This window comes from Acartia tonsa, chromosome 4 (assembly GCF_053477335.1).
Source record: "Acartia tonsa isolate MP-2025a chromosome 4, ASM5347733v1, whole genome shotgun sequence".
Classification (NCBI taxonomy): Eukaryota; Metazoa; Arthropoda; class Copepoda; order Calanoida; family Acartiidae; genus Acartia; species Acartia tonsa.
In genome coordinates, this window is record NC_137263.1 from 28802244 (window position 1) to 28817562 (window position 15319).

The following is a 15319-nucleotide window of genomic DNA, read 5'->3' on the forward strand; positions in this document are numbered from 1 at the left end:
TAACTTTAATTACAGATATATAAAGTATAATATAATGGCCAGCCGTACCGCGGCGACTGCCACAGTTCGCGCCGTGAAACGCCGCAGCCTCATACCGACCAAAGCTGCTCTTACACTTACTAACAGTGCTGTTAATCAAGTGAAGAATTTATTGGCTCAGCAGCCACAAGCTGTCGGTCTTAGAATCGGAGTTAGACAGAGAGGCTGCAATGGAATGAGCTACACGCTTGATTATGCTATTCAAAAAGTAAGTTTATCGTGTAAAAATAAAAATAAAGAACAGAGGTGAATTCTTAAAAAACTTTTTTGGCCTACTGCCTCACTAAAATAGTGAGGCAAAATTATCCCCTCTAAATTTTTAGCGAGCCTCACTAATTTGAGTGAGGCTAAATCAACCCCTCTAAATTTTTAGCGAGCCTCACTAATTTTAGTGAGGCAAAAGTTTTTTAAGAACCCACCTCAGGTGTGTATTCTGTACAATTTTTAAAAGTAATAGGAACAACTTTATTGTAATCTTTGTAAACTAAATATGTATTATTATTTATAGGAAAAATTTGACGAAGAAGTTGCTCAAGACGGAGTTAAAATTTACATTGATAAGAAGGCACAACTTAGTATTCTTGGTACAGAAATGGACTTTCAAGAGTCGAAACTAGCAGCAGAATTTGTTTTTAATAATCCTAACATAAGTGGGACTTGTGGTTGTGGTGAATCATTTTCATTGTAGTCTTATATTAGAGAATAAAGTTATTAGCCAGTCATAGGTATTTATTATATTCATACAGCTCACTATTGGTATTCATTCACTCTTCAAGAGAAGTTAACAAAGATTATGCGTCTAATTGAGATTGATGTCTAAGCTCTAGTCTTCACTGTACGTTTAAAATATTTGTGTATATCACCTTTTTAAATATAAACAAATTAATTTTTTTTAATTGATGCATTACATAAGTTTTATTGAATACTAACAATTACCTACTATTTCTAAATGATGATATTTGTATATAAAATTTACATCAAAATTCTCTCAGTTTTAAGAAATCTATGAATATGAATATTAAATACATTAATAGAAGGCTTAATGATATGTACTAATATTAACAATGTTATACTTATTAATGATATATAATCATATTTATGCTAGCGGGTTTAAGCATGCTAGTCTTTGTTATTTAGTTATTTTATTTTAGAATATTTTATTCATAGTAGTCATAAATTTCCATTATAATCATTTCTTTTTTATAATATTTATCACATACCTATTCAATTTGCATATTAACAATTAGAACTTAAATAGCATCAATAAATGATAACTATTAATGTTTCAGAATCAATACAATTATAAATGGAAGAATTAAGTAGCAATAGTCAAAAATGTACGTCTAAAATAGACAGTTATTCGGAATTGATGAAAGAATTAGGTAAATTTTATGCTGCTGAATTTTTGTTTGATACTCTTATTGTGACAAAAGATGGTGTCATATGGGCTCATTCTCTCATGCTTTCTGCAGTTAGTCCGTTTGTAAGAACATTATTAAATTCAGGTAATTATTTCAAACAATTTTGGACTAGTAATATAGTTCATAAAAAAAAACTTTACTATATACGCAAGCTATATAGAGAAATTATTCTTACATTTCATTTTTTTAAAGATACCAGCATGTCAATACTTACACAACCTAAGCAAAAAAACATTTTTTTCTCAATAATTTTCCATATTTGACTGCCAATGTATTTTTTTATTTTGCAGTTGGTGATTATAATGAAGATATTTATGTGATAAATCTTCCTGATGTTGAAAAATATGAACTAGAAATACTATTACACCTTCTTTACACTGGATTTACATTGATTAATAGAAATGAATTGGAAAACATTAAGACTTTAACAGGTTAGAAATTAATATTAAAAAAAGGATTTAATACAGATTATGAAAACAAGAATTTTATAGTTTTAATTAATCCCGGAAAATATTTTTGAATACCTAGTCCATTAAATAAGACATTGTAATTTGTGGGAAACACGAGGAGGCATCGCTATTTTAACGATATTTTAAAAAAATCGCTAAAGCAATATATAAAATATTAGAATTGTGTGCCCAATTACGGTAGGATCTTATTTTTAATAATGAGGTTGTGGACTTTTGGACGTTCCTTTAAATATAAAAGTATTAAGTTGTCAAACTTTTCGTTCAAAACTAGAGCATTGAGATATATCAAAGCAGAATCCAATTTGACATAAGTTATATATTATTCACATTTCTAGGATTGTTAAAAATGATCAAGATACCAGTTTCTATGGTCAAACAAAATTGGAAATCACGAACAAAAATTGGCCACAGGGATTCGAGTTTAAGTAGAAATACGTCTTCACAATCTGAGAACCCAGCCAAAGAGGAAACACTTACTAGAGAAAACACTGATACAAACGTTAATTACCCAATGTCTAATCGCTTTTCCAAGTCCACATTAAATACTAGTGTTAATAATTCAAAAACAAAAGAGAACGAACCTGTTATCAGTCAAAGTATTACAATCGAAAATTCGTCCTCTGACAGAAAGACATCAATTCCATTTTATGATTTGAGTGTATCACACTTACCATTGTTACAGAATGATATTTCCACAAATAATCATCTCTCCAGAACTACATCTATTATTAATGATCTTGCTACAAAAGACTTCAATCCTTTATTTGAGGAGAATAGTAATTTTAGTGATTTTGGTGGTGGAGGGTGTGAAGCTGAAAAGAATAACACAGAAAATTCAAACATTAACATGTTTATTGAGCAGGGCAAACAAATAGATTCAGACCCGGCTACATTGCAATGTCAAAATGAAGAAATTAGCACAATAAAAGAAATCCAGGCAAGTCGTCTTTTTTTTAATATTCATAAAATTAAAATATTTTAGATTTTTTAATGGGTTTTTTCATGTTAAGGTCTATGTGTCCGATAATGGTGAGGTAACTGCTCTAGAAGTCCTTCAAAATGAAGATTCAACTTCTCATAAAAATTTACACAGTCCTAAAAAATGCAAGAAATCATCAACGGACAATAATCAAATTTTCACTTCATCTGGGCAAATTGAAAATTTTAACAAAACAAATGAGGCATCTTCTCATTTAATCTCAAGCAAGGAACAAAACAATGAAGTTGCAACTTCGGTTGGAATAGATGTTAATGTTCAACAAATGTCAACATCAGATGCGCCATATGTTCTTTCAAGAGTTGAGGGTAAGTTACAAAGCTTTTGAGGACTAGGAAGGAAAGTGTGAAAAGTATCTTTTTAGTAAAACTATCCTAATAAAATATATTAGATATTTATGCTTTAGTTTAAAATAAACAAATTAAAACAGTTAGGTAAAATTTAATAGTTTTTGTTTAATTAGGAAGTGAAGGAGTCATTGGACTAATCTCAGTGACCGAGGCATTTGAAAATTCCCAAAAAACTGATTTTAACGACGTCGCATCTAGTACTGCTATAGTGGGTTCAGAGACAGAAACTTTAATACGACAGTGTGTTTTGTGTCCAAAATCATTGCTAGGTCTACATGCTTACGGTCGTCATATGAAGACAGCACATCCAAAGTTATTTGGTCCTTATGAATGTCCATGGCCAAATTGTGAGCGTACTCAGGAAGATGGAGCAAAGATGTTAACCCATATTACTCAGCAACACTCCAAGAGTGGGGGATCTTTAGGGTTTGAAATTTCTGACCAAATTCAGGACAGAAAAGGTAAAATTTCTTGTTTCTTATAAAAAATAGAATAACATTAAGCTCAATATTGTTTGCACTTCTTCTTATTTAAAAAAAAATTTATATTTACCTACTCATCAAAGCAAATTTATTATCTTATTTTTCAGGGACCAAAGATGAAAACCAGTGCCTAATGTGCAATATAAGTCTTTCCAGTTCAGACTATCTAACCAAGCATAATTCAAGATTTCACGGAATAACAAAAGGGAATGTCAACATTACATCTGCAAGTGATAATGTGAATGATGGCGAGAGAAATGTATATTTTTGTTCCGCATCTGATGTTGCTTGTCAACAGAAGTTTATGACAAGTAGAAGTTATATTGCTCATATGAAACAGGTTAGTCATGTCATTTTACGCATTAGAAATATGCTATAATCTTTCTTTTAATATTTATATCTAATCTTTTAATCTTTCTTTAGTTTTTTTGTAATACTTAGGTTAAGATATGAGATGAGCATATAACGTGTATACTTGTTAGAAATTAAATATCCGAACAATTCATATTTTTATTAGGTACACAAAGAGAAACCGTGGTTGTGTGATGAATGTGGTCGCAGGTTTCAGTTCAAGCAATCCTACCAACAACATGCCATGCTTCATGGACATAAAAAGTCTTACATCTGTGATTTGTGCAGCAAATCCTATGCAACACCTCGTCTACTCTACAGCCACAGATCTTTACATCTAGGACGAAGATTTCCTTGTAACATGTGCAACTTTGTGGGCCGATCAAGTGCAAACATTCGCGGCCATAAGATAAATGTACACGGTGAACGACGACTGGCATGCAAAGTCTGCGGCAAACGGTTTGCTATTACAACAAACTTGCAGGATCACATGCGTATTCATACAGGAGAGACACCGTTTACCTGTGAGATTTGTGATATGAGTTACAAGCGTAAGCATCATCTGACGTGTCACATAAGGAGTAAGGCTCACATGAGTATGATTCTCAACTGTCATAAGCTTGGAATTAAGGTGCCGCCAGAACTTGACCCTGATGAACCTAAAGGCGACCATGGCATTTCATCGAGTGGAGTTGGCGCAGACGAAGCGAACATTATGTTGCCAGATTTAGAGAATAATGTAATGATGGAGGGGGGCGGTGGAGTTTCAGGAGAGAACAGTAATTTTGAGACGCATATCTCTGAAATTGAGGCAGATCACCAGGTATAAATTTTTCAGTACATTTTTTAGATTTACAACATATTTGTTTATTTGATATTGAAAAGAAAGGGGAAAAGAGGCACTTTCGCAAATAACTTAAAACGCATTGTTACAGCAATGAATTTTGGCACGTGCAATTTTTTTGGCCGTTTACTAGGTTGCGAGCTACTAGATTTCTAAAATATGTATTTTGACTAAATAAAGTTTGGCTACTTTAAAAAAAAAGTTGATCTGAATGATAAATATTTTTATTTAGGTTCTCATTTTTGAACCATGTGAAGAAATAGAACCTTACATTATTGAAGAAACTGAAGAAGTTATTGTTATGGATGTCAACTAGACTAAGCTAACATAATCGCAATGAAAGTGTGAAAAGAATTTTATTTAGACACATATCCCAGAAAGCAAAAAATTGATTCAGCTTCCTGCGGGGTTGGGAAGCTAAATTGGAATAAATACGAAAACACAAAATTTGGAGAAAACCATTTTTTGTGTAGGTACACTTTGCTTCCTGATACATATTTATGTTCAGCTAAAAAATGTATACCTATTCAGCTTTCTAGTGTGTTTCCAAATGAACTATATACCTAGTTTAGTACTTAGTAGGAGCTCCACACTTCTCATTACTTCCACTATTCATACAGTTGATGTAAGTTAATATATTTCAGATCATAACATTTAACAATTTTATAACAAAATGGGAGGAAATGTATCCACTTCTAGTCCACCATCCGATGCCAGTCCTACCAGTAATCTTGCCAGCCTGTCAGAAGAAGAGTTTAAGGCTCAAGTCAGAGAATCAGCGGATAGATTTAAAAATATGGTACAGGGAAACAAGGTAGGTATTTACTATTCATAACATATACTTATAAACAAGACAACTTTCTTAAAGCCGTATTCAAGAACTTTAGTTAAAATCTACCACAGTAATGCAAAAACTATATGGTAGAAAATAACAAGGAGTGTGTGTGGGGGGTGGGGGGTGAAAATGACGGGAAGGTTTAATAAATAACAGAATTTCTTTCCCCATACGCTAGGTACAAAACGGTGATTATTACTATCGGAAAAGTCCAATCCCATACGTATAATCTCTGGGAAAATTTCCAATTGTGAACTATCGGGAAAGAAGAGAGGAGCTTAATTTTTTCACATTATAATTGATAAGGGGGGGGGGGGGGTTAATGCAACCATCTCGTAATCAATGTATAAATGGCACTTAGAATTCGAATTTTGATCTGAAATTTTGCATGAGTAATCCTTGGTAGGTCTATTTTCCCTAAATCGAACAAAAAGTTGGAAAAGTAGCGGCTAACGGCTGACGGCTCATCCGTATAGCTATTTGTTGGGTATTTTCAAGCGAAATTCATCACGAAACCTCTCTCCACATAATTCTCTTTTCCGATCCAAAACGTTTTCAAACAGTTCTAGCCGGTAGTTGCTGGTATTAGAAATCTAAAAATGTTTTTTTGTATCATTTCACATGATTTAAAGCAAAAATATGTTTCAAAAAGTTGATTTCTACGTAATTTAAAAATAGCCAAAAAACGGCTAAACGGATGAGCTGTTAGCCGTTACTTTTTAAACTTTTTTTTCGATTTAGGGAAAATAGACCTACCAAGGATTACTCATGCAAAATTTCAGATCAAAATTCGAATTTTAAGTGCCATTTATACATTGATTCCGAGATGGTTGCATTTAAAACCCCCCCCTTATATACATACTTATTGCATGTCAGCTGTCTTATTTTATTTATTTTTAGGTGATGATATTTTCTGCTACGTATTGTTCCTATTGTACAGTAGCTAAGGTCAGTTTTTTTTATTTATGATGAATGCCAACTTAAACAAATTTCTATGTAAAACAAGTGTGGGTCACGTTTATAAAAAGAATAGTTCAAACAAAGCATTGGATTTACTTCGGTGGTGTGAACCATAAGAAAAAGAAAGTTGAAGGCATTCCTTCACAATTTTTATGTTAAGAAGGAAGGGGTTGGGGGTGATACCCACATGCACCTCCCTTCTGCACGGTTATTTATAATGATGGTTAATATTTATATACTGTATTGTTTTGTCATCTATAATATTTGTATTTAGAAATCTCTTGACGAGCTTGGAACAAAATACAGTGTGGTGGAAGTTAATAAAGCTGTGGATGGAGAAATGATGATGAATATTGTGTCTGCTGTCACTGGCGCCAGAACGGTAAGGTTTTTTAATGCACTTAGAAGCCTTGATTTAGCAATTTTATACAACTTGAATTTGCCTAAGATTTAGAATATTGTATAATATAATAATAATATCTATTTGATGCTATATATTAATATATTTTCTATACATTGTACAATAACTTTAATATTACTATACATCAAACACAATTACGTTTTATGCTGAAATTGGTTTTGTAAGTTTTCTTTTGTCCAATCTAGGCATCTCTATGGTTGTAGTCACTTCTTCTCAATATTCTTTTACACTTTCAAGTTTTACATGCTATAATAATAGTTAACATTGGATTATTTTGTTTTGTTTTATGGCTTGGTTTTATTCTCAGTGGCAGATTTAGGGGCGAAATGTAAAAATGCTGACAAATTGATTGATTGAGCATCAACAACTTTCGCTGGTTTGGGACCTATAGGGCGCTCAGTTGGTTGAGCTGCACCAACTTCTGTGTTGTGGTTTGTTGTTGTTGTGGGCGGCTGCTGTGGCACGTCCACCCAAGATGTTGGTTCAACATCAATAGTTGTGCTGATTGTTGATTGGCCAGCGCTGAAATAAAATAAATTATCAGTCAATTCATTAGAAAATAACATTTAGTTAACCCAGACATTCTTGCAGTTTATAAAAAAATAATGTTAGAACAAATGTTTTTATATAAAAAATCCAACCTTTTGTAGTTTGGTGTTAATTGAGGTGATTCTTCCCCAATTGGTGTGAGGGATCTTTGTTGTTTTCTGATAGACTTGTATCTTTCATTAATGTTTATTTGATCCAGGCTTTTTTGTTTCACCTTCCCTGACCTGAATTTTATAGTTTAAGAAAGGAGAAGGATGGGGTTGGTTTGTGCCTTTTTGAAACTAAACCTGGATCTCAAAGGAACTTGTCTTAAAAATAGAGCTTTAGTGTTGGGATTTGGTATACCACACAAGATTTTTGTGGAAAAAAATGTGTTGATGTCAAATGATTCCAAATAGACTAATTCGACGATTAAATGGCAAAACGGGAGGGTATTGATTAAGGCAGTCGTCGGTTCCGTCACCGTTTCTTAATAATTTCACAGTGAACCTTCTTTAAACAACTGTTATGCCAAATGCACTTTTTGATGAAGTTATTTTGTCTGTTAATAGAGTTGAGCTATTAACGTGTTTCTTAGTTACAAGAACAATACTACAAAAAAATAATATTATATGCTATCAACCTCTGCTGCATTTTCATTTGAAGACCTCCGCTCATTCGTGTTCAAGTTGCATTAGGCCTGCTTAAAGTGATAACGACAAAATTGATGTAAAAGGTAAGTTATGAATTAATGACTTACTGCTTTTCATCTTTATCATCCTTTGCACAGCACACACAACAAATAGCACACGCTCCCAGCCATATGAATAGGAGACAAAGACCTACAACAAGCAGAGCAGCAAGAATGGCAAGCACATAGGGTACTGCAGCTGTCAGACTCGAACTCTCTCCTAATTATAACAAAAGAAAATTATCAATATTGTTGGATTAATCATTTTTATTGTATAGACTTTCACATTTAGCTGTAATTGATATCAATGAAAGAGTGATACTATTTGTTGAGGGGGGGGGGGGGGGAGTCCTAGGTTACTAATTTGATTTTTTATCATCAACTGTCAGATCATGGCAGATATCACTTACTGAACTAAACTTGACATTGATATGGCAGATAAAGAAATTTGGATTCTGTTACCTCCTGTTCTGTTTTGTTTAGCATATTCCAGGTTCCAATTGCAACCATCTGTGTAGCAACAGGCAAATTGGGCTCCAGAAGTACCTTAAAATATATTTTGTTTTGATTAATCCATATGAAGAAGAACATTACCTCTCAATCTCTCATAAGATCTTGAACATGACTTTAAAATTTTTCGTCCAAGAACAAAAAAACTAAGTTACACACACACACAAATTGAAAAATTACCACTATCTGAATCAACAAGTTGTTTCATGTAAGCAATTGCTTGAGCATTTGAACATGTTGCCGACACAACTCCTCCTTGGTGGTAAATTTTTCCATTTCCAGCAACCCTATAAGTTAACAGTTAAGCTTTTAGGTATAATTTATTTGATTCCTTTTCTCAAGAGATTGAAATGTTGTAATTAATGAAGCTTTTCTTTTATCTATACGTATTATTCCTTCCAATAATTTAATGATTCTAAAATTAAATTTTACCTAATAGTGCAAGCATTTGTAGTTGAAGATCCAAATTCCGTATATCTTACAGAACTTGATATCCAGTTTGTGTAACTGTCTGATGATGTCGGACATTCATTTGTTGAGCCTAAGTATTAAAAATTTTGAAATGTCTGGATGACAGAATCAAAGTTAATTTTAATTTTCATATACATTGAATCAAACCATTTTATCCACTTTACGAGTTTAGATATTTCTAGGGATGTAAATTAGATGAACTTTACGAAGTCTGTTTTGGATGGTGACCAAATTTTCTTAAAATTTGTTTAATTAACCATTCAGCCACTAAAAAGCACTTTTCTATACATTTGATTTCTTACATGGAAATAAAACTCGCTAAAAAGTAGTTTTTTTATATTAAACATATTATAATTGATTGATTTTTATACCTTTATCATGAAGAGAACACTGGAAGCATTTCAGAGGCACTCCCCCTTGAATTAAAAACAACAAATATAAACATACAAATATCATAATTTCATCTCACCATATTAGATATTTTTTCTTTTTTTTTATTTAAATTTTTTTTATTATTGCAGTGTTCATTGCAGTTTTTCATGCTTCTCCATTTTTTATTTGCTCTCTTGGGTTTCCCTAAATTTGCGAATATTTTTTGTGGTGTTTTCTTATTAACTGAGTTATTTTTGTAATTTTCAAGTTGTTTAAAGTGTGTAGGAAGGAGACTAAAGTGAATTAGAAAGTTACTAAGTAAATAATTAATTAGTTTAAGTATTTCTGTCCTTAACAATTCAGTGGTCAACAACACTCACTTCTCATCATAAATAATTCATAATTATTGTATACTTAATTTTTACAATTTTATAAGTGGTATAGGCAAGCATCAATATATTTGCTAAAGATACAGTAAAGAGGGTGGTTGGCCATTTTTTATTACAAGCAATTGCGATTAGCATCAAATGTCATTAAATGAAAAAGGGGGGGGGGGGGATTAATGTAAATTTTTTTTAAAGAGACCAAAAGCTGTCTAGGAACAATATATAAAGCTACATTTTAAAGAAGAACTTTAAAAAGTTGGTACAAAGGTATATAACACACACACGCAACAGATTATGCACCATACATATTTCAAATTATCAATGAAAAGGAAAACATGACAGAAAACTACAATTTACATGTTACTAGCGACTAAGACTTCAGCATCTAGCGGCCAAAAAAATTGCTTAAAACCATCCAAAGACACAATCTGTAATTCACTTAGTCTAAATACATAACAGAACCTACGTGAAGCTTTTTAAAAAAAATTTAACTCAATTGGTTTAGTAGTTATTGAGATCTTAAGCTTCAAACAAACAAAAACCATACTACATCATGAAATAGGATAAAAGCGTTTCATTACATCTTATGCGCATCCTTTTCTAGTTTGGTACGCATTTTTTGATGATTTGGAGAAATGTTTTTGCCCCTTTCAAGCCCCTCTTGAAAATTACGGCATTTGATCTTTTATTTATTCTTGGGGAAATCAGGGATACGTAGTTAGATCAATGGAAGAAAATTATTTTTTATTTCCAAAATTAAAGAAGGAATCTTTGTCTTTTTTAGTTTGATTAAGTTAATTTTCCTCGCTTTTATTTACTTCATAATGTAGTATATTTAAATTTATTTTTTATTTAGGTTCCTCAGATATTTATATGTGGCCAGTATATTCCTGGAGGAGGCTCTGGGCTCAAACATTTACAGAGCAGTGGACAATTAGAAAATATTTTGAAAGAATGTTGTGATGGAGATATCACTTGCTCAAAATATAATGTTTAATAACAAAAACATACGTAAAAGGACACAGTACAGTGATGCCTTTATAATTATAATTCTTATATAATGGCTGTGCAAATTTAGTTAAATTTTTCTTTTTTAAATACAATCCTTTAACTGGTGCTCGACATATTTATTTGTTTGTCTTTAAATAACCAGATTTATTCAAGAATATTCTAGTCGATTGGCTGTTATTGTTATTTTATGTTTATTGATATTATTAGTCATTTTTATGAGTATGGTAAATACTTATTTTTTAATACATTTTCAGATGTTTTAAACCATAAAAAGAGAAAATAAATCAGTAAAGATGTCTGTTCGGCTAAAGTATATTGATGTTGAGAACTTCAAGTCGTATCGCGGCTTTAAGAGGATTGGCCCAATGTTTCCCTTCGTGGCTGTTATTGGCCCTAATGGTTCAGGTAAGCTTGTTTTCTGTTAATGTAGGTGAAATGTTATAAAAAAGCTCTCGAAGGAAAATAATCTAATGCAACTTCATTTTCTTCTTTTCCCTTGTGTTTATGTTTAAAACAAAATAGAATAAAAACTTCCTGAATATCATAATTGCTGAACATTAATAACCTTTCTCAACAATTAAGACATTTCTTTTTTTGTTTTACCTATTTCCCAAATTTTGAGATGTCAATCGATCATTAACAAACTGTAAAAGTAATAAGGTGGGGGGGGGGGAAGTTTTGCCACTTTCGTGTAATCCGTGATTATTAGGCTAGGTATTGATGTGAGACTAAAGGTTATTTGGGATAAAAGTTTACTTTTGGGTATTATTTCACGTATATTTAATCATTTTTTGGATAGGTCTCCAGGTTCAGGTGCTGCAGGCTGGAAGGTGGTTTCTGGACAGGTAAAAAAAATTTAAATTTTTTGTTTGAAGAGTTAGAGATCAAATTATTAAACAAAATATGCATCATTATGGATGTTATTGACATATCAGGAGAAAAAATTAAAATCGGCCGCCAGGTTCAGGTGCTGCAGGCCTTCAGGTCAACTCTGGAAAGGTAAAAAATCAAATTTTTTTATTTGAAGAGTTAGAGGTCAACTTATGAAACAGAATATGCATCTTTTTTGATATTATTTACATTTTTGAAGTAAACATAAAATCAGTCTCCAGGTTCAGGTGCTGCAGGCCTCCAGGTCCACTCTGGACATGTAAAAAATCAAATTTTTTATTTGAAGAGTTAGAGGACAACTTACAAAACAGAAAATGCATCTTTTTTGATGTTATTGACATATTTAAAGAAAAAATTAAAATCAGCCTCCAGGTTCAGGTGCTGCAGGCCTCTAGGTCCACTCTGGAAAATCGGACTCCATGTTCAGATCCTGCAGGCCTCAAAAATTTCCTCTCTGGATATTTATCTGGCCAACGGCCAACAGCGGTCACTGGGATCCATCAAAAAGTTTCAATGAATATGATAACTACCAGGTTTAAATAAATATAGAATAGAAAAAAAGTTGGGGGAAATCAAATAAATAGGAAATATACCTGAAAATAGCCTCTGAAGTTCACATGGAAGCCTGCAGCACCTGAACCTGGACGCAGATTTTATTTTTTCTTCTTCAAATATACAAATAACATCTAAAAAGATGCTAATGTTGTTTTAAAAACTGACCTCTAACTCTTTAAATAAGAAATTCCAATTTTTTACCTGTCCAGAGTGGACCTGTACCTGGAGGCCGATTTTAATCCTTTCTTTGAATATGTTAATAACATCCAAAAAGTGTATATTCAGTTTTATAAGTTGACCTTTAACTCTACAAATAAAAAGTTTGATTTTTTACCTGTCCAGAGTGGACCTGAAGGCCTGAAGCACCTGAATCTGGAGGCAGATTTTAATTTTTTCTTCAGATATGTCAAATAACATATTCTGTTTTAAAAGTTGACCTCTAACTCTTCAAATAAAAAATTAGATTTTTTTACCTGTCCAGAGTGCACCTAGAGGCCTGCAGCACGTGAACCTGGAGGCCAATTTAAATTTTTTCTTCAAATATGTCAATAATATCAAAAAAATGCATATTCTGTTTTATAAGTTGACCTCTAACTCTTCAAATATTTTTTTTTATTTTTCTATCTGTCCAGAGTTGACCTGGAGGCCTGCAGCACCTGAACCTGGAGGCCGATTTCAATTTTTTCTTCAAATATGTCAATTATATAAAAATAAATATGCATATTCTGTTTTATAAGTTGACCTCTAACTCTTCAAATAAAAAAATTAGATTTTTTACCTGTCCATAGTGGACCTGGAGGCCTGCTGCACCTGAACCTGGAGGTCGATTTTAATTTTTTCTTTAAATATGTCAATAATATCAAAAAAGATGCATATTCTGTTTTATAAGTTGACCTCTAACTCTTCAAATAAAAAACTTGGTTTTTTACCTGTCCAGAGTGGACCTGGAGGCCTGCAGCACCTGAACCTGGAGGCCGATTTTAATTTTTTCTTCAAATATGTCAATAATATTAAAAAATATACATATTCTGTTTTATGAGTTAACCTCTAACTCTTCAAGTAAAAGCTTGGTTTTTTACCTGTCCAGAGTGGACCTAGAGGCCTGCAGCACCTGAACCTGGAGGCCGATTTTAATTTTTTCTCCTGACATGTCAATAATATCCATAAAGATGCATATTTTGTTTAATAATTTGATCTCTAACTCTTCAAACAAAAATTTTTAATTTTTTTTACCTGTCCAGAAACCACCTTCCAGCCTGCAGCACCTGAACCTGGAGACCTATCCAAAAAATGATTAAATATACGTGAAGTACTACCCAAAAGTAAACTTTAATCCCAAATAACCTATAGTCTCACATCAAAATCTAGCCTAATAATCACAGATTACGCGAAAGTGGCAAAACTCCCCCCCCCCCCCCCCTAAAAATTTCTATAATTAAGTTTAGATATCAATGTATTAATAAAAACTTTCTTTTAGGCAAATCCAATTTTATGGACGCAATTTCCTTTGTGATGGGAGAGAAGACTCAGCCACTCCGTGCCAAGCGTATGTCAGATCTTATTCACGGAGCCAGTGTTGGCAAACCTATAGCCAGTCGTGCCCATGTCACTGCGGTTTTTGAGACTGCTGATGGCAAAGAAAGGAAGTTTACCAGATCCATCATTGGGTCTTCAGCTGATCATAAGATTGATGAACGTTCTGTGACAGGTTTATACAGTTTTAATTTATTTGTAGAAAATTTGCATTATCGTATTTGTAAATGACTGTGCGTTCGACCTTATAGTTGACTCCTTAATTTACAGGGTGAATTTTTGTAATAGAACAAAAGTATTGACTAATCTAACCCACTTACTTTTGACAGAAATTAATAATCTATATCTTATTTTCTTCATTGACTTTGGGAGTTTTGTATCAGAAAAAAATATATAACGATTTTAAACAAATTATGCATTAAAAACCGGTTTTCCCAAAGTGCCTATTTTTTGAAGATTTATGGACCAAGACCATTTAAGGAGTGTGCAAAAATGGGTATATTTTAACATTTTTCTACTATTAACACAAGCCGCGCAGTTTGAATTTTAAAAAAATTTCACATTTTTGCACATCCTTTAAATTGGTCATGGTCCATTAATCTTCAAAAATAGGCACATTAGAAAAACCAGTTTTCAAGGCATACTTTGTTGAAAATCGCAAAATTAATGAATATATATTTTCGAATCTACATTTGATAAGATTACAATTTTATAAAAATATTTTTTGCAATCGCAAAACTCCCCAACCCAATGAAGAAAATAAGATATAGATTAATAATTTCTGTTAATAGTACGTAAATTTTATTTTGGATAAGATAATAAATTGGGTAAAACCTTTTAAGGTGAGTCAATAATTACTCCAACTATTTGTATCTTATTGGCGGCGGTTGAAAAAGGTGGTGAACGTCATTCTACCCCCTTCCTTTGCTCCCAAGTCCCCACATATAGTTGTAGCCAAATTGAAGACAACAATTTAAAATATATCTAGGCCAAGAGTATTTGCGAGCTTTGGAGGAAGTTGGCATCAACACGAAAGCCAAAAACTTCCTTGTGTTCCAGGGAGCTGTAGAGAGCATTGCTATGAAAAATCCCAAGGAGAGAACTGCTTTGTTTGAGGAAATTTCAGGTTCTGGAGCACTTAAAGAGGATTATGAAAAGGTACGCAGCACTTTAGTGTTTATATAATTTCTTTTTCATTGAC

General features: G+C 32.5%; 5 protein-coding genes across 5 annotated transcripts in view; 4 read left to right on the forward strand and 1 right to left on the reverse strand.

Annotated features, from left to right (window-relative positions):
• MagR (Iron-sulfur cluster assembly 1 homolog MagR) lies at positions 1-1330 on the forward strand. Its single transcript, XM_080157337.1, has 2 exons — positions 1-247; positions 548-1330. Exons 1-2 carry the CDS (start codon positions 35-37, stop codon positions 725-727), a joined length of 393 nt encoding a protein of 130 aa, XP_080013463.1. The 5' UTR covers positions 1-34; the 3' UTR covers positions 728-1330.
• Positions 1304-5599, forward strand: LOC145316665 (uncharacterized). Its single transcript, XM_080157333.1, has 8 exons — positions 1304-1544; positions 1751-1891; positions 2266-2867; positions 2941-3235; positions 3391-3738; positions 3867-4099; positions 4277-4933; positions 5187-5599. The coding sequence occupies exons 1-8, from the start codon at positions 1346-1348 to the stop codon at positions 5268-5270; spliced, it is 2559 nt and encodes an 852-aa protein (XP_080013459.1). The 5' UTR covers positions 1304-1345; the 3' UTR covers positions 5271-5599.
• LOC145316669 (uncharacterized) lies at positions 5566-11394 on the forward strand. The gene is made up of 4 exons (XM_080157336.1): positions 5566-5768; positions 6690-6737; positions 7024-7131; positions 10985-11394. The coding sequence occupies exons 1-4, from the start codon at positions 5628-5630 to the stop codon at positions 11123-11125; spliced, it is 438 nt and encodes a 145-aa protein (XP_080013462.1). The 5' UTR covers positions 5566-5627; the 3' UTR covers positions 11126-11394.
• Positions 7128-10052, reverse strand: LOC145316668 (uncharacterized). The gene is made up of 7 exons (XM_080157335.1): positions 9742-10052; positions 9332-9440; positions 9080-9186; positions 8852-8935; positions 8459-8609; positions 7812-7943; positions 7128-7692 (listed from the first exon to the last, which is right to left on the reverse strand). The coding sequence occupies exons 1-7, from the start codon at positions 9824-9826 to the stop codon at positions 7455-7457; spliced, it is 906 nt and encodes a 301-aa protein (XP_080013461.1). The 5' UTR covers positions 9827-10052; the 3' UTR covers positions 7128-7454.
• The window catches only part of SMC1 (structural maintenance of chromosomes 1), a 15897-nt gene continuing 11939 nt past the window's right edge, over positions 11362-15319 (forward strand). Inside the window, exons 1-3 of the mRNA XM_080157332.1 lie at positions 11362-11544; positions 14063-14293; positions 15107-15276. Of these exons, the coding sequence (XP_080013458.1) occupies positions 11433-11544; positions 14063-14293; positions 15107-15276 (513 nt within the window). The 5' untranslated portion in view covers positions 11362-11432. The remainder of the gene's footprint in view (positions 11545-14062; positions 14294-15106; positions 15277-15319) is intronic.